We start from the raw sequence: 22,832 nt of genomic DNA, 5'->3' as shown, positions 1-22,832 counted from the left end.
TAATATCTTAGATGTTTAATACTTCTGTGTATCAATTAAAGAATGTGTCCCATTGCTTTTGTGGTATGTTGGATCCTTTCTTCTCTAATGTGCCTCACAAGCGATCAATTTTATCTTGGTTAACAGTTCACTGTGGCCACTGTAATTCCTTCTTGTCCTTAGTGAGGTTAACAGGTTTAAAAAAAATGCACAGGTTCTAGGGCCATAATTTTTGTACATAGAGAAAATTGTGCTTATTTTTGGTGTTTTTAAAGCGATAAACATTGGGTTGCTATAAGAAGCTAGCAGGCAGCTTCACTGATATTTCTTTAAGGCAAGTTTTTATTTTCCTTTTTCTTTATCATTGTCTTCATCTTCTCTCTCCTTTCACTCCTCCTCTGAAGGTATTCTGGAAGAAGATGGAAACATGTAGGCAATAGTTTTTCCGCCACTGGAGATGTTTGATCGTATTCAGAGAAACTAAATGAGATATACCAGAATCCTCGCATATTCAAGTCCTGCAGTTGGCCCTGCAGAACCTTCATATATACAAAAGCCCTTCATATATGCAGATTTCCATTCCTGCAAATACTGTATTTTCAATATGTGTTTGGTTGAAAAATATCAGCTTATAAGCTGATATTATAAGCTTGTAAACTGACATTTTAAGCAGACCTATGCAGTTCAAACCCATGTTATTCAAGGGTCAACTGTATATTTACAGGTCATCTTTCATCTGAAGGACTTTCATGTCTACTACACAGGATGTTATAATGATCTATTGTCAAAAATGTTCTTTGCAACTTATAGAAACGTGAGAGTACAGCTTGTGTGGCTCAACAGAATTCTGATAAACTCTAGGATTAAAAAGAGAGAAGAAATAAAGGCAGGGTTAAAAAATGAGAAAGAAATGATAGTCTTTTAGACAAGGAGTTAAGTATTCAATTTGCCATATTTTTGAATTCTACCAAACTTTGGAACACTCTCCTTGGCCCAGAAAATCTATCAGGAAACCGTACTTGAGCTAGGCTGCAAGTGAATGTTTGCTATACTTTCGATTTGTTATGGTCGTGTGTGGGAGAGAAAATGCTAAGCAAATATTTGCACATTGCACTGTAAGGAAATAAAAAATGCATTATAAGTGAATCAGTTGACCTCATGTTGTTTCATTAGAAGTAATTTCTTTTGGATTGTCTCTTTGCCTATAAATGTTCTTCCTTTGCATCTTAACAATAACTCTGTCATGAGTAGTCTGTGACTAGCTTCATTTTTTCCACTTTTGCTCCCCATGAACATGGTAAGTACCTCTCCCACTCTTTATGGGGCCTGCGTTTTACATCCTGCAAAGACCAGTTACATTTAATCCATTCTTTTCTTTAGAGGAACATTTCTCAAATTATCTCTAATTTTTCGGTGTTTTACAGTAAAATGGATCAGGTCTAAGGGTTCTCTAAGAGAATTTAGCATTTGACATTTTATTTTATAGCAATTGAAATACATCAATAAAACATATTCAGAAAGGACATTATATCAGACACTGCTGGCCTATTTTAGATTTTGTCATTTTTGATCATACTTAGTTTTTGACCTTAATAATAAGTATTATTTTACTTATTGCAGTGAGTGATAGGATAGAGCTTAACTAAATGCTTAAATGATGTGCCTGGATCCCCACATAGATCTACAGTTATTATATTCCTTAGGGTTTTGCTATAGCTATATAGAGGAAAGGGAATTCAGTCATCCCAATGCACATGGTACCCTAGGCATGCCAAACTCAAAAGAATCTATACTATAGCAGCTATATGCACAATGTAAGTACCAATTTAGTTCCACCAAAAATCATCACTTTGCATTAAATTCATATCACTGATTGGAATTTTATTGGCCGACCTTTTTAAGTTTTATATATGTTAAGATTCTATAATTATATACAACTCTAAGTGTAAGAAAAGTTATTGCTAGTTTTATGTGGGTGCATATATAGGTAATATAATAAAAAATAATTTAGGTTGAAGGTTTATGTGGTAACTTTTCTCCTTATAAGGGTTTTTTCCTGGAGTGATATCATTAAAACATTTAAAACAGATTTTATGAAGTAACTACTGACACTAGGGGAAAGAGCTGAGCTCCATTCTGATTTGTGCAGAGTGACTGGGTATTCAGGGAGAATAAGGGAATAGGAAAGAGGAACAGCAGGGGCCTGAGCAGAGCCAAGGAAGTGAAAAATTACAAAAATCAGAAAGTGGAGGTTGGTCCCTGTAAACCCATGTGGGTTTGTTAACTGGTGCTCATCAAAGTTAGACTCCTAACCTTCTTTAGAGATTGGGAGACAAGAGCCCTATCTTCAGGCATTGACTGGAGGAAACAGTCAATTCTTTTGTCTACCTTGAGCTGATCAGGCAGGAACTTTAAGGGGTGGGAGGACCATCCTAGGGTTGTGGCCTTAGGCTTTTAGAAACTATTAATACATGTATGTTTGTTAAAGTCTTTATAGGTCAATGTTGAGGCTGAGCTGAAAAGAGTGCTCAGAGGAACCTGGAGAGACTTTGGTTAAAGAGAGAATCTTTGTCAGTGATAATTACAGTGTGGCACTTTCTCATAAACAGTGACTGCTATGTTTTAACTGTTGTTAAGTGAGCTTGATTTTAATATATTAGCTGAAAAAATATGGAAGATTATGCTCTTCATTTCAGGGCCGAGATCTGGACTATAAAATTCAGGAATATAAAGAAGCTGGAAAAATCTTTCCAGATAACCAAATAATAGACTGGTTTATCCAACTGCTTTTGGGAGTTGACTACATGCATGAGAGGTATGTTCATTTGCTACTGGGAATATGATATATTTTTAACAGTCATGTCTGAACTTGAAAAGTGAATTTTTTTCTATAATTGAAAGAAAACAAGTTCAAAAAATATATGATTGTAATTAAACATCTATAATATGTTTTTCCTTGAGAAAACTGTTGAATGATTATATCTAGAGGATTTATTTGCATAGTTTTTTGTTGCTTTTCTAAAACTCAAGTTGGCCTTGAATATAAGACAGAAATTTGTGTTAAACACATTTCATTATATCTGATCATCTCCTGTGAATTACAGGAAGTTCTCAGATACCTTTGGCATCCTATGAATTTATTGTATCTTACAGCAGGCTTGAGTGGTAAATATCTTAGTATGCCGCAAATGAATTGTGTGGTCACCTTGGAATGTGTCAGTGCACACTTAGCTAGGTTCACATCCCAAAAGAGCTCAGTAATTGAGACAGAATGTATTCTTTAGCCTCAGAGAGGTAAGTATTCAGATAGAAAGTCAGTTTTGATGTGAAGTATCTGATAATGAAGGTCAATTATTTCGATTATCTACGATTTACATTTACGATCTCTGCCTCAAAAATGTATTTTAAAATTTTAATGAATTTTTATAGGTCAAAAGTAAGAAGTTTTAGAAGTTAAATGTTTTAGAGACCCCAGAATGATATGAACACGTTTGAAAAGATGAACATACATAGACAAAAAAAGAAGTGGATACTCTGAGGTGTATATGGTAGCTTTCATCTTCGGAGTGGGCATTAACACACAGTACCATTCTTCTTGAACGAAAGGGGTAATTTATAAGGCACACCAAGGTCTAGCTATCCATGGATGTCAGATTGCTTAAATGTGTCATCTGTACTTTCTGACAGCATAAAAAGTAATCGGATTATTCTGGAAGTTGCCATGTATCTCCTAAAACACATGCTTGTTGATACAGATAGCTACTGATTTATTGACACCTCATAACAATCTGTTGGATGATGTCAAACTATCTTAAGAAATCTTTTAATGAAAGATTATTTGACTTAAAAGAATCAAATAATCTTTTAATAAGGTACCCAAAGCTACTGACTATAAAACGTCTGTGTACATACATTTATATTGGTGTTTCTTTTATTTTCTTTACTATTTCTTAGCATATTGTTAGGTTACACACAAGAAAAACAACTTAAAAAAACACATATTAAGATGCTAACTATTGTATTCTATGCCCAAAATACAAAACTGGAATCTGGTTGATTTAAGAACCCAAATAGTTTTGATACCTTTAAGACTGCTTAGTAATAGTTCAAATAATGAGTTTAAAACAACCCTTCAAACAAAGGCTTATATTTTTTAAATCCTTTAATATTCAAAGAAAGTCATTAAATGAGACTAAATATTTGGATATTTGTGAATCCTTGGATCTGAAATACAATCCTTTGTGATTCAGGTAACAAGTGATGGTGCTTCTTAGTCATTGTGTTATTATAACCAATTATTGTAAAGTTTTTGTGTACAGAGAAATTACAGTTTCATATTTCAGTTCATTAATTCCCTCATTAGATAGTGATAAATTAAAAATAAGTGTCAACCTCAAAGAGCTGTCAGTAAGCGAGCAGACATAAAACATGTACTCTTATAACTATAAGCCATGTACCATGGTGGATGTACATGATTAAGTGTCTCCACTATTCACTAGATTTGTGACCTTGAGCAAGCTGGTCATGAGAGCAAGCTCTCCTCTCTGAACCTGTTTCCTCATCTATTAGGTTGGTGCAAAAGTAATTGTGGTTTTTGCCGTTACTTTTAATGACAAAAGCCACTATTTTTGCACCTACCTAATATAAAGTAAGGATAATAATAGGACTCTCCTTGCTTACATTATAGGGTAGAAAATATGCACTGAGATATTATACAGTTTAAAAATTTGCAAAATGTTAAGCTCTGTGTAATGTCGTTGTTATAATTTAATATAGAAGTGAGAGCACAGACATCAAAAGCGGTTTTAAAAACGACGACAGTAACAAGTGTTAGTAAGCATATGGCACACCTGGAATTCTTTTATGTTGTTAATGGGTATACATTGATATAAACACTTTTGAGAAATGTTTGGCAATACTTCCTAAGCCAAACATACAAATGCCTATGACCCAGTAATTCTATTCCTAAGGGTAGAAGTGAGTGCTGATGTCCAACAAAAGGTATACAGAAATGTCCATAGAAGCCTTTTTTGTAATTGCGAAAACACTAAAAAATATTCATCTACAGTGGAATGGTTACATGAGTGTGGTATGGCCCTATAATGGACTTTTAAAATTACTATTCTATAATTTTAAAACAATAGACAATTGATAATAAGCATGACCTGGGTGAATCTCAGAGATCAGATGTAGGATGAAAGAAGCCAGGTGCAAAAGAGTCTATACTGTATGACTACATTTATATGAAGTTCAAAAGTAGGCAAAACTAATCTAAGATAAGTCAGAATAGAGATTATACTTGCAAAGGGGTTTTGCCTGGAAGGGGCACAAAGAAAGCTTCTGGGATGTTAGAAATGTTCTATATATTAATCTGGGTGGAGGATTACAAGAGTGGTACATATGTTGATATATATGTAAAAAATCATCAAATTTAAGACTTTTACATTTTAATGTAAGTTATACTGTAGTTTAAAACAAGTGATAAAAGTGCCAAGAAGAGTACAATTTAAGTGTTACAGGAGATCAGAAGAGAGATAATGTTTTCATTTGGGGAATCAATGGAGGCTTCTTCTTGGAAGAAGTAGCACTTGACCCAAGGTAGGTTTTGAGTATGATGAAAAATGGGTCAGAGCTTTCCAGATATAGGGAACAGAGCACAGCCACAGAGGTGGAAAAACATGGAAATCTTAGAGAGAATGGTGCGTGGTTCTGTTGGGAAGGCTCTTGGAGTCATGAATAAAGTTGTTGGCAAAGGTAGGTTGAGGTCAAGAGGGCTTTATTTTGGAGCATAGACACTGAACTCCACAAGAGCTTTTTGAGTAGAGTTATATAATATTGCCAGAGCTTGCTTCAGGAAGGTTAGATGATAAATTATACCAAGGAGAGAAGATAACTTGAGTTATCAGTCAAGAACCTTTTATAATATACATGTATGAGATTATAAGGCCTAAACCAAGCTGGCAGAGGTGGGTAGAATGAGGAAAGATAATAATGAACTCAGTAAGTTGAAATGGCTGGACTTGAAATTAAGTGGATCTGTGACATGTGATAGAAGGTCAAAGATGAACCTGAGGTTTTGTGCTTGGATGAATGAGAAGTTGGAAAGACAGGTTTGAAACAATGGTGATGAGTTTAATTGTGAATATGCTGGGTAGAATATGGAGAGAGAAGGAGAAGAAGAGGGAGGAGAGAGAGAGAATGAGAGAAGGAAGTTAGAAGTGAGACCCTGGATCTTAGGGAACCATCAGGGCTTGACTTTGTTTGGGTTCCTACAATATCAGAGCCCTGAAACAAAGACTAGGGTACAAATAGATTTTTTAGGAGGTAATCTTTTTTTTTTTTTTCTTTCTTTTACTTTTTTTTTTTTTTATACTTATTATAACGTTTAAGTTCTAGGGTACATACATGTGCATAACGTGCAGGTTTGTTACATATGTATACTTGTGCCATGTTGGTGTGCTGCACCCATCAACTCGTCAGCACCCATCAATTCATCATTTATATCATGTATAACTCCCCAATGCAATCCCTCCCTCCTCCCCGCTCCCCATGATAGGCCCCAGTGTGTGATGTTCCCCTTCCCGAGTCCAAGTGATCTCATTGTTCAGTTCCCACCTATGAGTGAGAACATGCGGTGTTTGGTTTTCTGTTCTTGTGATAGTTTGCTAAGAATGATGGTTTCCATCTTAGAAAGCAGAAGCCAATGAGTGGGAAGAGTGAGAAGAAGCCAGAAAAGCTGTGCAGAATTCATGATTGAACTAGTGACTGCTGTGGGTAGAGGGATGCAAAGGCAGGACTCTTCTAATAGTGGGTTAAGTTTTGGGTTTCTCTTCCTGCTTTCTTTCCTGACTTTTTGGAGAAAAAAAAAGCAGGCTGGGCACAGTGACTCATGCTTGTAATCCCAGCACTTTGAGAGTCCAAGGCAAGTGGATCATGAGGTCAGGATTTCGAGACTAGCCTGGCCAACTTAGTGAAACCCCGTCTCTACTGAAAATACAAAAAATTAGCTGGACATGGTGGCGAGTACCTGTAATCCCAGCTATTTGGAGGCTGAGGCAGGAGAATGGCTTGAACCCGGGAGGCAGAAGTTGCAGTGAGCTGAGATTGCACCATTGCACTCTAGCCCAGGTGACAGTGCAAGACTCCATCTCAAAAAAAAAAAAAAAAAAAAAAAAGCAACCTTGCTTAAATATAACTGTTGTTTTCTAGCACTATTATGAATTTCCTCTTGAAAAATTTCTTGTATTTCTGGGAATTTGGAGTGAGGAGGGGAAGGAAGGTGTCTTCCTCTTGATGCAACTTTAGAATGGTTTTTAAATGGAGCAGTTACATATATATATATGTTACTCCTGATTGTAAATGTGTAATCTATGTTTCACTTCTGTTGGTTTTCAATATTTAATTTAGGATAAAACATATTTCCTTCAGAAAATAAACTTATTTATCTTAATTATCTGATTTTAAAACATTTTAAATCCAAAAGAATGATTTTTTTAGGATATGGCATAAACATTGATAAATAATGATGTTAAAAAGCCAAGACTATTCACAGCTCACTGAGAGCTACTTTGAGAATGTAGCACTAAAACATGTTCTTGCTGAAGGGAGTCATGCTGTATTAACAAAACCCCAATGTCAGTGGCTTACAGCAGCAATCATTTCCTGCTCATGTTGCATATTGACAGATAGGGGTCATCTGCAAGTCTGTTCTACATGTCTTCATTCCAGTACCCAAACTGAAGGAGCAACCCCTATCTGGGACGGGCTTTACTCCTGGTGGAAGGAAAAGCAAGAGAGCGGAAACCCCTTGCTCAGACATGACAATCATCCAGTCTGTTCACATGTCATTGACCAGAGAAGTCACATGGCCACTCCTAATGTCAGAGGTGTGGGATGCCTCTTCCTCCCAAAGGGAGCCCTCACTGCAAGGAATAAGAAGTGTGAATACTTGAGAACAAGAATGAGTCTACTACAATGTTTCACTCAGTTTTAAACTAAAATCTTTCAAATCACAGCTGATAAATGTAGGCTTGTCTACAAAGCATTATTCTAGTTTTCTCCTTGTATGATCTACAGTATATATTAAAGTATATTTTGAAAATTACATAAATTGGCTTACATATGAGTTAAGAAGATTACCTTGGACACAATACATGTGAAGAGGTTAGGTTTGTTGCAAATGCCTTGAAAAACTTTTAGTTTATATATATGATGGTTGATTTTATGTGTCAACTTGACTGGGCAGTAGATGCCCAGAATTAAACATTGTTTCTAGATGTGTCTCCAGGGTGAGATTAGCATTTGAATCTGTGGACTCAGTGAAGTAGATTGCCCTCCTTAGGCATCATCTAATCCCTTGATGACTTAAATAGAACAAAAGACAGAGGAAGGAGGAATTTGCACCCTTGTTCCTGCCTCACTACTTGAGCTAGACATCTCATCTTCTACCCTCGGACTGGGATTTACACCATTGGCTCCCCTGGTTCTCAGTCCTTTGGACTGGGACTGAATTTTACCATTGGCTTTCCTGGGTCTCCAGCTTGTAGACAGCAGATTGTGGGTCTTCTCAGCCTCCCTAATTTGTGAGCCAATTCTTTATAATAAATCATTTATCATGCATTTCTCTGGAGAACCCAGACTAATACAGCGCAGCCGCAGAGGAGATAAAGACGACCCTGGAAACACTAAGAAGAATGAAGTTACAGAAAAAATGAAGGATCTGTTCACTCCTTTGGAGCTTTCCTGTACTTATTTTAATTTGGTTTATTTATATGCTATTCTAAATCTGTAACATATGGCATAAACATAAATAATGATGTCAAAAGCTGAGAGTATTCACAGTTCGCTGAAAGCTGTCTTGAGAATGTTGCACTGAAACCCATTCCTGTTCTGGGCTGGGAGTTCAGTTAATGTCAATTTCTTACAATAAAGGACAGAGCAGCCTCTCTGCAGACAGCCCACCTGCTGGTGGTCTTGAGGCTTTGCGATTTTGGTGCTTTCCCAGTGGAGGAGAGAACAGGGCTGGGACACTTACTCCAAGATGGCTTCTTCATCACCTCACTGCCCATGCATTTCCCAGCCAGCTCAGTGAGGTATTGTGGTAGAGTGGCTAAAATGTTCCCTGAAAGGCAGTGTTAAGAACTCATTTTTAGTGTAGTGAAGCTTCCAGGGAAGAGACATACTTGGAAATCTGAGTCAGTAAATATGACTGTGGAAGGAGGTGTCCTACCCCAGATTTGAAGATGGAAAAGCAGAGAGAAGTTGTGTTTGGTGTTACTGGAGATTCCTGCTTTCTCCTGGTCTTCACCTCTTCAGGATATCGTGTAGTCACTTTTTCAAGGCAAACTCACCCCTGAGCCAGGTGTGGGCACACTCCTGATGTGCTGGCAGTGGCCAATAGTTTGAGGAAGACCTGACCCTGCTTCTGACTTGTAATATAGAGGACTCATTGTGTTAGTGAGGGGACATGAGACAGATGAAGAAAGGCAGGTGCCTCAGCACCCAGGACAGGGGCCAAATGGCAGAGACCAGTAACGGGATTTGCCTAGGTTGTGTGTCACGAAGGATCCATTGGCTGTGCCAGCACCTTTGGCAAGAAGAGTTTGTGATCCACCCTGAGAACCTGCCAGATGAAGGATAGACCTCCAGGGAGGGTTTCAGAAACTATTCATATAAGGGCTTGAGGGGAGGTGAAGAGAATTGTCCATACCTTCTCCACAGTTCTACCTTGGGCTGGAGGCCTGAGAAATGCCTGCTGTCTGTACCTCCACAGACTGTTCTTTATCCTAACATGGGCCCTGGATGCTGGGGAAGAATGGCCTGATGAGGAGATGGAGATGGGATTTTTAGCATGAATTTTATTTTATTTTTTTATTTTTTTTTGAGATGGAGTCTTGCTCTGTCGCCCAGGCTGGAGTGCAGTGGCGTGATTTCGGCTCACTGCAAGCTCCGCCTCCTGGGTTTACGCCATTCTCCTGCCTCAGCCTCCCGAATAGCTGGGACTACAGGCGCCCGCCACCTCGCCCGGCTAGTTTTTTGTATTTTAGTAGAGATGGGGTTTCACCGTGTTAGCCAGGATGGTCTCGATCTCCTGACCTCATGATCCGCCCACCTCGGCCTCCCAAAGTGCTGGGATTATAGGCTTGAGCCACCGCGCCCTGCCTTTAGCATGAATTTTAACCACAAACTGTCAGCAAATCTTAACCATATCACTTGGGTATCATGAAACATAGAAATGAGAAGGACCCACCACTGGAACAGATATGGTATGGTGCACATGAGATAATAGATGGAGAACTGTGTTGAGGATTTTAGAAGAAAGATTTCATATAAACTGTCTGTATTGCCTGTTACCTTATTATTTCTTAGATTTCATTTTCATATACTTCAAAGGAAAGGATATTAGCAAGCATGGGACAAAAATATGCTGGCCCATTTTGGCTTACTGTAACTGCTAAGCCAATACGTTATGATTTTTTTTTTTTTTTTTCTCCTGAAACAGAGCCTCGCTGTGTCACTCAGGCTGGAGTGCAGTGGCATGATCTCAGCTCACTACAACCTCCACTTCCTAGGTTCAAGCAATTCTCCTACCTCAGCCTCCCAAGTGGCTGGGATTACAGGCATGCACCACCATGCCCGACTAATTTTTGTGTTTTTAGTAGAGATGGGGTTTCACCATGCTGGCCAGGCTGGTCTTGAACTCCTGACCTTGTGATCTGCCTACCTCGGCCTCCCAAAGTGCTGGGGTTACAGGCATGAGCCACCATGCCTGGCCAATTATGATTTTTCAATAGATATTTAGCAAATAGCTTGATACCTGGTTTGTTGCATAGAATTTATTGTTCCATTACCACAGTGCCAGCTAATTACTTCTCATAACTGCTTTCTAATATATTGTATGCCTTATTCTTAAAGTATCTACTGATGAGTTACTAATTTATATATTTATAGAGGCCTATCAGTGTATTATTACTTGTGATTCATCTTCTGCTTGTCTAGTCTAGGTGTCATCAGGTGAGTTTCTTTGGAATGTTTTACTTATTCCAAAGTTATAGCACCAAGTTGTCTGGTGGGCTCCTTAGCTCACTATTCCAAATCCTAAACCTGTGATCTCTTTGGCTTCCTAGAATCAATAGCTGTAGAAACTAAGTGATCAACTTAAGATGCTCTTAATTGCAAATAACAGCAGCAGATTAAAGAGTAGAGAAAATTTATTACCTTGCCTAACAAGAAGTCTCTAAAGTGAGTTGTTCTAGAGCCGGTTAACTTGGGTGGCTTGGCAGTATTATCTGGGGTTCTAGTTCTTTCTCTTTATTCCACCATTCTCAGTGTGGTTGGTTTTTGTAGTCAGGCTTGTCTTGTGGTTGCCAGGATGGCTGTAACACGACCACATATTCCGCCTTCATACAACAGTAACCAAACTCCAGAAAAGGTAAAAGGGACATATGGCATGTCACTCCCCTGCTTTTTTGTCTTTTACAAGAGTAGGGAAATATTTCCTACAAGATTCCAGCAGACTTCCCTTATGTCTCGTTGGTGTTAAAAATATTTTCAAAAAACATGGAAGAGACAAAATATATTAGTGGATTTTTTTTTCATTGCAGTGCTGGCCTTAACTTTCTATTATCTGGGCTACTTTGTAACTCTGTGGAGGCAGAGGCACACTCGAATATATTTGTCCAGCAGAGATGCAAATAATTTGTCTAATGAAACAGATATCCCTGGTGATGATGGTTTATGGCCTTGTTGGGTATTAACCAGTTTTGTATCTAACTCAGTAATCATATCCCCCTGCCGCATTCACCCCCTACTCCCCCCACTTCCTTTACCTAACAGGTCTGAGGAGGGCTGAGCCTCCCCAGAGGCTCATGGGTTCTGGTGTCAAGGGAGAAGAGGAGGAGAATGGTTATGGGTAGGCGTTTAACAGTTCCTGCCATACCAAGAGAACCCCAAGAGTGGGCATAGAGAAAGCCAGATTTCATTTAACACAGTTAGTAAATACTGTTGTTCTCTTTTTAAATCAGTAAGTAGTCAGCAACATATTCATGTACAGCACAGGTCTAGGTATTGTGGGAATGTAAGAAGGCAATAGAAAATAGTTATTAAATAGCAAAGTTTTTACAGATAAACAGACCTACGTGAGAATAGTGGTTTATAGAGTCAAATAGACCTAAGTTTGAACCAATAGGCTGTACAACATTGGGCAAGTTATTTGGCCTTTCTATGCCTTGATTTTCTCATCTCCAGATTGGGCATAATAGTAAAAAGATAGTAGTATAGTGCTTAGGATTATAACATCTGGAGTTATGGACCTCAAGATGAAGTGGCCTAGTGTTGCATTGTCTAGTTTTGCTCTTCTCTTTTCTCTCTATTCTTAGAAACATACTTATTCCTCTCTAATCCACTGAAAGGTTAAAGAGGCTAAAGATTATTTGAATTAGCAGAATTCTCACTGTCATATCCAGTTCTTCACTTTATATGATGATTTTATAGGCCCCGTTGAGTTTCTGCCCATTTGTGTCCTATAAAGTAAACTATATGATCTTTATGAGTGACTTTTCTTTAAAATGTTCTTAGTCAGAATTTGCAGCTTTATTCAATAATTGAATAAAGCTGGATGGTTGAGGCCTGAACACTTTACAAAGGTAACTTTGTTACACTTGTATTATCATTAATTCTAGTGGTAAAATTATTTTTATAATTGATATTTCTGGTTTTAATTTATAATAGTAATATTAATTTGGTTGGCATGTACCTGAGAGTGATCATTTACTGAGAGAGATGTTTCCTTATGACCAGATGAATGTCTTTATTGGTAATTATTTACAATTATAAATAATTCTTTAGTAAAGTGACAATGGTTAGGTTTCCCTTCTGCCATCTGTTACAGTTGCTGGTGTACTTAAAAAACTCTCTAACCTGAGTGTAAGCATTATGAGATACTTAGCCCTGTCTTATGAATCTTTATATCTGTCACATTATATAGTATAGCACATAACATCTAGTTGGCACTCAATAATTATTTTTTTGATTAATGAATGAGTCCCACTAGAGAGTATTCATCTTTGTACCAAGGATGGTGTTTTAAAAACCAATATGCATTTCTTGAGCATCTACTGTGATTGAAGAACTGTGAAGAAGAGATGATATTAATAGAAATGTGGCTCAAGCATTTGCTAAGGCTGCCAGAAGCATTGGTAGGGCCAGATCTTGAAATCTCTAGCAGACTGTAGACTCTATTCCAGAAGCAGTGCAGAGCCACTGAAGGACTTAAGTTGGTGTTTAAAGGACAGATTTTCATTTTGTAAAGTCACAACCCCATTTCTGACCTAAGGCTCAAGAATACTGCTCCCAGACTGGGTTCTCCTGTTTAAGCAGGGGGGCAGATACACTGCAGTCAATTTCTCCTTAAAGACTTTGACTCCAATTGTGTCCTTCTTTTCCATTATTTTTATTCAGGATTTCAGTTCTACTTTCTTTATATACCCCACAAATTATTAATTAGTGATACCATTATTATTGGCTTATAAGCCAAAACTAGTTTAGATTTCCCCACTTTTATCAATCTCTTAGTTCACCACGTCTTCCACCCCATGTCTTCCTTCTGTGGTCATGTTTTTCTCTCCCTAAAAGAAATCCTTAAGTTATGTGAATGGTAAACACTCAGTTTCTTTGCTTGTTTCTTTGAAAATGTTTTTATTTTTTTCCTCATTCTTTTATAATAGTTTAACTACTATTTCAGCTAAATAGGTATTATTATTTAGCTGTTATTAAAAATGAAATTCCAGATGGACAGATATCTTATCTGACATTTTGAAAATATTATCTCACTGTCTTCTGGATTCTGTTATTGATGTTGAGAAGTCACTTTCCATCTAACAGACGTTCTTATTAAGGTAATATCTTTTCTTTCACTTGATTTTCAACATCTTCTTTGTCCTTGGTGTTTTCCAATATTACAGGGTTATGTGTACTTGCGGATTTTTTTTTTTTAAATTCTGCTTGGGATTTGTTTTGCTTCTGAACTTGTGAATTCGTGTCCTTCTAAATTCTGAAAATACCTAGTCATTCTCTCTTTGAATTTTGCTTCACCCCTGTTTTCCTTTCACAGTGCTTATAGACGTATGTTGGACCATCACTCACATTCTGCTCTTCGTTGCTATGCACTCCTTTTAGGAATCCATTTATATATATATTAGAACTTTAAGCCCATATTTCAGATGTCTCTTATACTCTTTTCTATGTTTTCTTTTTCTTTATTTCTTTTCTTTTCTTTTCTTTTCTTTTTTTTTTTTTTTTTTTTTGAGACAGAGTCTCACTCTTGTTGCCCAGGCTGGAGTGCAGTGGCATGATCTTGGCTCACTGCAACCTCCACCTCCCATGTTCAAGCAATTATCTTTTCTCAGCCTCCTGAGTAGCTGGGATTACAAGTGCCTGCCACCATGCCCAGCGAATTTTTGTACTTTTAGCAGAGATGGGGCTTTGCCATGTTGGCCAGGTTGGTCTTGAACTCCTGACCTCAGCTGATCCACCTGCCTCAGCCTTCCAAAGAGCTCGGATTACAGACATGAGCCACCGTGCCCAGCCTTTTCTGTTTTAATCTTTTTTTCTTTTGCACCTCAGTTGAAATATTTTTCACTAACCATTATGCCAGTTTCTAAGTCTTCTTTTCTGCTGTGTCTAATTTGATTTCAAACATATGCACTGAATTCTTAATTTTAGTAAAATTTTGTTTCAGTTTTAGAATCTTCATTTGATTCCTAGAAAATCTAGCTCTCTATTGAAATTCTCCATTGTGTCAATTATTTTCTTGAACATATAATCACAGTTATTTTCAAGTCCTTGTCCAATCATTTCAATAGGTGGATCACTTGTGTATTTGTTTCTATATCTCTTTTTTTCCTTTGGTTTTTAATCATTTGGTCTTATCTTTTGGCGTGCCTGGTAGTTTTTGAGTGAATGCTGAACAATATATGTGAAATATTGAGAGATGTTAGATGATATTATCTTTCTCTGGAAAGGGTTTATTTTTTTTTTTTTTCTCTGCCTGACAGTTATATTTAGGGCAGATCACCTTGATCTAATCAGGAACTGAAATAGTTTAACTGTAGGCTGTAGGCTTTTGGAGGTTTGGTCTATTTTTTGTTTACCTTTATTTCTATGAAGAAGTTTTTCAGAGCTTTCAGCTGAAAGCTTTAGTTTTTTACTAAGATACCTCTTCCTTTGTGGACCCTGAAATCCAAATTTATTGAATCTACTCAAAGCTGTGATTAAAAATTTAAAATAAACTTTATTTTTTAAAGCAGTTTTAGGTTCACAGCAAAATTGAGTGGAAGGTACAGAGATTTCCCTTATACCCCCTGCTCCCACACATGCATTGCCTCCCCTGTTATCAGCATTGCTACCAGCCATACATTTGTTATAACAGATGAACTTACATTGACAGATCATTATCGTCAAAGTCTATAGTTTACATTAGGCTTCATTCTTAGTGCTGTACATTCTTTGAGTTTGGGCACATGTGTGACATGTAACCATCATTTTAGTACCATAAAGTTGTTGCATGACCCTAAAAATTATCTGTGCTCTCCTTACTCATTCTTCCCTCCCTCTTAAACCTTGGCAACCACTTATCTTTTTGTTGTCTCCATAGTTTAACATTTTCTAGATTGTCATATAGCTGGAAACATATATGGATTTCTCAGACTGACTTCTTTTACTTAGTAGTATGCATTTAAGTTTCCTCTATGTCTTTTCATGCCTTAATAGCTCATATCTTCTTAGCACTAAATAATATTCTATTGTGTGAATGTACCACGGTTTATTTAACCATTCACCTACTGGAGGACGTTTTTGTTGCTTTCAAGTTTTGGCAATTATGAATAAAGCTGCTATAAACACCATTGTGCAGGTTTTTGTGTGGACATAGTTTTAATTCATTTGAATAAATACCGAGGAACATGATTGCTGGATTATGCGGTAAGCATTTGTATCATTTTGTAAGAAACTGCCAAACTGTCTTCCAAAGTGGCTGAACCACTTTGTATTCCTACTAGCAGTGAATGAGAGTTTTGTTATTCTACATCCTTGTGAGCATTTGGTGTTGTCAGTGTCTGGATTTGGGCCATTCTAATAGGTGTGTAGTGGTACTTCATTGTTGTTTTAATTTGCATTTCTCTGATGACATATGATGTGGAACATCTTTTCAGGTTTATTTGCCGTTTGAATATCATCTTTTGTGAGGTGTCTGTTAAGGTCTTTGGCCCATTTTAAAACCAGATTGCTTTCTTGTTGTTGAGTTTTAATAGTTCTTTGTATATTTTGGATAACAGTCTNCTATAAACACCATTGTGCAGGTTTTTGTGTGGACATAGTTTTTAATTCATTTGAATAAATACCGAGGAACATGATTGCTGGATTATGCGGTAAGCATTTGTATCATTTTGTAAGAAACTGCCAAACTGTCTTCCAAAGTGGCTGAACCACTTTGTATTCCTACTAGCAGTGAATGAGAGTTTTTGTTATTCTACATCCTTGTGAGCATTTGGTGTTGTCAGTGTCTGGATTTGGGCCATTCTAATAGGTGTGTAGTGGTACTTCATTGTTGTTTTAATTTGCATTTCTCTGATGACATATGATGTGGAACATCTTTTCAGGTTTATTTGCCGTTTGAATATCATCTTTTGTGAGGTGTCTGTTAAGGTCTTTGGCCCATTTTAAAACCAGATTGTTTTTTTTTTTTTTTGTTTTAAATTTTTTTTTTTTTTTTGGAAAAAATTTTTTTTTTTTTTTTTTTTTTTTTTTGAGACTGAGTCTGTCTCTGTCACCCAGGCTGGAGTGCAGTGTCACAATCTTGGCTCACTGCAAGCTCCACCTCCCGGGTTCATGCCATTCTCCTGCCTCAGCCTCCCAAGTAGCTGGGACTACAGGTGCCCGCCACCATACCTGGCTAATTTTATTTTTGTATTTTTAGTAGATACAGGGTTTCACCACGTTAGCCAGGATGGTCTCGATCTCCTGACCTTGTGATCTGCCTGCCTCAGCCTCCCAAAGTGCTCGGATTACATGGCATGAGCCACTGCGCCCGGCCAGCAATCTTTTTATCAGATATGTCTTTTGCAAATCTTTTCTCCCAGTCTGTGGCTTATCTTTTTATTCTCTTGACAGTGTTTTCTTGCAGAGCAGGAATTTTTTATTTTAATAATGTCTAGCTTATCAATTACTTCATGAATTGTGCCTTTGGTGTTCTATTTTAAAATTTATCACCAAACTTAAAATCATCTAGATTTTATCACGTATTATTTTCTAGCAGTTTTATAGTTTTACGTTTTACATTTTTTAGGCCTGTGATTCATTTTTGAGTTAATTTTTGCACAGGCTATAAGGTCTGTGTCTAGATTCATCTATTGTATATGAATGCCCAGTTGTTTCAACTGTGTTCCATTGCATTGCCTTTGCTTCTCTGTCAAAGATCAGTTGACTGTATTCATGCAATTTTATTTCTGGGCTCTCTATTCTGGTTTTATTGGTCTTTTTTTTTTCTCCCCAATACCATACTGTCTTAATTACTGTACTTTATAGAAAGTCTTCACATCAGGTAGTATCAGTCCCCCAACATTGTTGTTCTCCTTCAAATGACCAAATATAGGTCTTTTGCCTTTCCATACGAATTTTAGAATCTGTTTATCAATGTCTACAAAATAACTTCCTGGGATTTTGATTGGGGTTACATTGCATCTATTGATCAATTTGGAAAGAATCCATATCTTGACAATATTGAGTCTACCCATCCATGAACATGGATTATTTTCCATTTATTTAGTTCTTCTTTGATTTTTTTTTTTTTCATTACAGTTGTGTAGTTTTCCTCATATAGGTCTTGTACCTATTTTATTAGATTTATACCTAAGTGTTTCATTTTGGGGGTACTAATGTAAGTATATTTTAATTTTAATGTCAAATTCTACTTGTTCGTTGCTGGTATATATGAAAGCAATTGATTTTTGTATATCAATCTTGTATTCTGCAACATTGCTACAATTACTTCTTAATTCCAGGAGGTTTTCTTAATTGATTCTTTTGGATTTTCTACTTAGATGATCATGTCATCTGTGAACAGAGAGAGTCTGTTTTTTCTTTTTCCATCTCTAGACCTTTTGCACTTCTTTTTCTTGTTGTACTTAATTAGCTAGGACTTTCAGTATAATGTTGAAAATAAATGATTAGAGGGGACATTTTTCCCTTGTTCCTGATATCAGGAGAAAAACTTCAGGGTTCTCATTGTAAAGTGTGATGTTAGCTGTAGGTTTGTTGTAAATATTCCCTATTTCTAGTTTATCAGAGTTATTGTCATGAATGGGTATTGGATTTTGTCAATTGCTTTTTCTGCATCTATTGATATTTTCATGTGATTTTTCTTCTTTATTCTGTTGATGTGATGGATTACATTAATTGACTTTCAAATGTTAAAGCAGCTTTGCATACCTAGTATAAATCCCACTTGGTTGTGGTGTATAATATGTATATTTTTTAGACAGCATCTCGCTCTGTCATCCAGGCTGGAGTGCAGTGGGGTGATCTCAGCTCACTGCTGCCTCTGTCTCCCAGGTTCAAGCGATTCTCCTGCCTCAGCCTCACAAGTAGCTGGGATTACAGGCGCCCGCCACCACACCCAGCTAACTTTTGTATTTTTAGTAGAGATGGAGTTTCATCATGTTGGCCAGGCTGGTTTCAAACTCCTGACCTCAGGTGATCTGCCCACCTCGGCCTCCCAAAGTGCTTGGACCACAGGAATGGGCCACCGCACCTGGCCAAATCAATGTTGGGTTTGATTTGCTAATATTTCATTGAGGATTTTTGCATCTACATTCATCAGAGATACTGGTTTTTAGTTTTCTTTTCTTGTAATGTCTTTGTTTGGTTTTAATATTGGGATGATGCTGACATCTTAAAATGATTTAGGGAGTATTTCCTCTGCTTTTATTTTCTGAAAGAGATTATAGATATTTAGTGTAATTTCTTCCTTAAATGTTTGGTAGAATTTGCCAGTGAACCCATCTGGGCCTGGTGTTTTTTATTTGGAAACTTATTAATTATTGATTGAATTTATTTAATGAAGATGGGCCTATTCAATTGCCTGCTTCTTCTTGTGTGATTTTTGACAGCTTGTGTCTTTGAAGGAATTGGTTCTATAATCTATGTTATCAAATTTGTGGTTATAGATTGTTAATAGTGTTGCTTTTTTATTCTTTTAATGTCCACGGAATCTGTAGTGACACCCTCTCTTTCATTTTTGATTTTAATAGTTTTTGTCTTCTATATTTTTATTTTAGTTAGGCTGGCTAGAGGCTGGTTGATTTTATTGATCTTTTCAAAGAACCAGCTTTTATTTTTATTGATATTCTTTATTGGTCTCTTGTTTTCAGTTTTATTATTTCTACTGTAGTATTTCTGCTTACTTTGGATTTAATTTGCTTTTCTTTTCTAGTTTTCTGTGGTGGAAGCTTAGATAACTGATTTTAGATCTTCCTTTTTTTCTAATATATACATTAAATGCTATACATTTCCCTCTAAGCACTGCTTTTGCTATATCGCACAAATTTTGATAAAGTGTGTTTTCATTTTCATTTAGTTCAAAATATTTTAAAATTTCTCTTGAGATTTCTTCTTCATTGTTTAGAAGTGTGTGGTTTTATATTCACATATTTTGTATTTTGTGATTTTCCAGTTTTCTTTCTGTTATTAATTTCTAGTTTGATTCCATTTTGATGTGAGAGCAGAAATGGTATGATTTCTCTTCTTTCAAATTTGTTAATGTTTTATGGCCTAGAATGACTTTCATTTTCTTTTTGAGTAATTCCCAGGGAATTTTCTCATTTTATGTGAGCTCAACTGTGCATATATGAAGATATTTGTATACTTTATTCAGCATTTTAGTTTTTTATGTAAAGATTTTCAAGTTTTCTAGTTCTTCATAATTCCATAAAATAAAGGTCTTAACTGACATAATTTACAGTACTGGCTTGTAGTCAGATTTAATAAATGTTACCTATTCTTAAATGTCATCAACAACATTCTTATTTTCACAAGTATACAAAACTTGGACATTTGGGTAATAATAGATTACAAACTGGTCTATCAATTGAGGATATGGTTACTGGATATAGTACTATGTAGATTATGCTACAAAAACATAATAAAATATAGCCTACTGAAATAGTTGAAAGCATATCACCTTTCTCCAAACCACATGTTCCCCACCCTTTAAAATCTTTATTTTAAAACTTTTGTTTCCTCAAACAGAGAAACTGGAAAGTGTTGTGACTTTGTAGCTTTTAAACATTGAAAGATATATCTATGGGAGTATATATTTATGTATAAATCACATGCAATAATATATATTATTTACGTGGGGATTTAAACATTTTATATTCTGCATGAAGTTGTGTATCTTTTTTGCCTTTTGTAGGAGGATACTTCATCGAGACTTAAAGTCAAAGAATATATTTCTGAAAAATAATCTACTTAAAATTGGTAAGATTTTAAAAGGTATGAATTCCAAAAACAGAACAGTATATTCTAGATATTATCATATCAAATTTAAATAAATGGTACATGGAAGTGTTAGAGTAATCATTGGTTTATTTAAATTTCTCCAATTTTTAAGTATGTGTGCTGCTGAAACGAACACTAAATTTCCCAGGTTTCTTACCTGATGGGCCCAACAAAACCTAATTATTTTGTTTCTGAGTATCTGATATAAATTGAGGTATACAAATTTACCACATATTTGATAGATTTTCAAATATACTTTGAGTTCCCTGTGTCATGCCAGGCACTTTACAAGTTATTAGAGTCTTTTTACTGGTTTGATTAGTTACTACGGGTTTCTCATTTATATTATTTCATCACAAGCAATAAGCGGTTATAGATAATTAAAATGTTGATGTAATGGCTTTATTAACCTTTAGTTCTTCAGAACTGTACCTCTCCTCATACCAGCTACTAGATCATCTAATCATCATATAGGGTGTTCTTGGGGAAGGAAGGAATAAAAGCGTGCAACTAGTTAGGCAAGTATAAAAAAGCTGATAGATTCAAATTTTTATAGTCATAGTCATGTTCTTAAAAAGTCTCAGATCTTTTCTTTAAAACTCTCCTTTATTGTAAATTTAAGAAGAAATTCTTCCCCCCTCAGGTGAAATTGTATATCATCTTGTTTAGCTTTTCCAAAATCATTCTGTTTGCCATTATTCAGACTTGAAATAGCTTTTTATATCACATTGTCTAGTTTCCCATAATTCCAGAAGTAAAGAATTTTAGCTTACATAATTCACTTTCCTGGCTCTAAGTCTTCCTTCTCCTATAAAACTTACGTTTTTAAAGCTATTTACCAGTGTTGTGTAATTTAAGATATATTACTTCTCTTTCCTGTTAAACTACTATGAAGCATTGCATAATAAAATGGTCAAATTAGGCAGTCATTCAGTTGTTAATTTCCAGGGCTAATTTTCTGTTGGCTTAAAGTATTCATAAAAATTAATTATTTTTTCAAGGAGATTTTGGAGTTTCTCGACTCCTAATGGGATCCTGTGACCTGGCCACAACTTTAACCGGAACTCCCCATTATATGAGTCCTGAGGCTCTGAAACACCAAGGCTATGACACAAAGTCGGACATCTGGTGAGTGGGCTAGTGGGCTAGACTCTTCATCTGCTGTCCTAAAAGAATGGTACATTTGTCTTTCAGCTCATTTGCTTGCTGCATACGTTCACTTTATCCCTTTGATGTGAATATTTCTGTGACCAGAGTAAAAGAAGGTCTTTTGCATTTAGAGCTTGATATATTTCATTAAACTAGTTTCAGAAATTCTCTTTATTCATTGATTAATTGGTTGGTTTTGGATTTTTAGTTCCTGAATCACAAGGGAAAGTTCTTAATATACCGTAAGCATTAAATTTTAATACACTTCTGTTAACCTATTAAATAAAGTATTTGTAACCCTAAGTACTGTCCTTATTCTATTTTAAGATTAACTTCAATCTCTGTGGGGAATGTACAGATTTTCTATATATTTTTTCTTTTTGTTACTTTTAAGAATTTTACTAAAGATACTGGCTTTAAGGACAAACTATTTTTTTTTTTTTTTTGTTTTTTTTTTTGAGGACCGATTCTCGCTCTGTCGCCCAGGGCCCAGGCTGGAGTGCAATGGCATGATCTCGGCTCACTGCACCCTCCGCCTTTTGGGTTGAAGCAATTCTCCTGCCTCAGCCTCCCAAGTAGCTGGGACTACAGGTGCCCGCCACCATGCCCGGCTAATTTTTTTGTATTTTTAGTAGAAATAGGGTTTCACTGTGTTAGCCAGGATGGTCTCGATCTCCTGATGTCATGATCTGCCCGCCTCAGCCTCCCAAAGTACTGGGATTACAGGTGTCAGCCACCGTGCCTGGACTAGGATAAACTAAATTTTAAAATTTCTGGATTTTCAGTGATAGATACATCTGCGATGTCTCCATTTCTCTGAGCTCTTGTATCAAAGTAATTTCTCCTTCCTTGTTATGGAACTAGTTGAAATCTCACTGCAGAAGCCATGTGGAAAACTGTGTTCAGTATGTTCTAGTGTAAGCAATAGGTCCTATTTCTTTTCCTTTGAAGAGGAAACTTAATATATACTTTTCTGCTTGTTAAGGACTGAAAGAACAATCTAGCTGAGGGCTAGTTAATTAAGTAAATAATTATTGTATACAAATCAACAAATAGTTCTGAGCTTTCAAAGATAAGCAGTGCAAAAGATGTGCTCACTTCACTCTTCTAAAGAAGACAAAGTAGAAAATTACGTTTTCTCTGGTTAGGGA

General features: G+C 36.3%; 1 protein-coding gene across 10 annotated transcripts in view; it reads left to right on the top strand.

The window, feature by feature from the left end:
* The window catches only part of NEK11 (NIMA related kinase 11), a 318,233-nt gene that overhangs the window by 75,862 nt on the left and 219,539 nt on the right, over positions 1-22,832 (top strand). For all 10 annotated transcript variants that reach the window (XM_017862319.1, XM_017862325.1, XM_017862318.1 and 7 more), the window contains 3 exons: positions 2,676-2,794; positions 20,447-20,511; positions 21,534-21,660. In XM_017862319.1, the coding sequence (XP_017717808.1) occupies positions 2,676-2,794; positions 20,447-20,511; positions 21,534-21,660 (311 nt within the window). The remainder of the gene's footprint in view (positions 1-2,675; positions 2,795-20,446; positions 20,512-21,533; positions 21,661-22,832) is intronic.

Source organism: Rhinopithecus bieti, unplaced genomic scaffold (assembly GCF_001698545.2).
Source record: "Rhinopithecus bieti isolate Rb0 unplaced genomic scaffold, ASM169854v2 scaffold_62793, whole genome shotgun sequence".
Lineage (NCBI taxonomy): Eukaryota > Metazoa > Chordata > Mammalia > Primates > Cercopithecidae > Rhinopithecus > Rhinopithecus bieti.
This window is presented reverse-complemented; position numbering and strand designations above follow the sequence as displayed.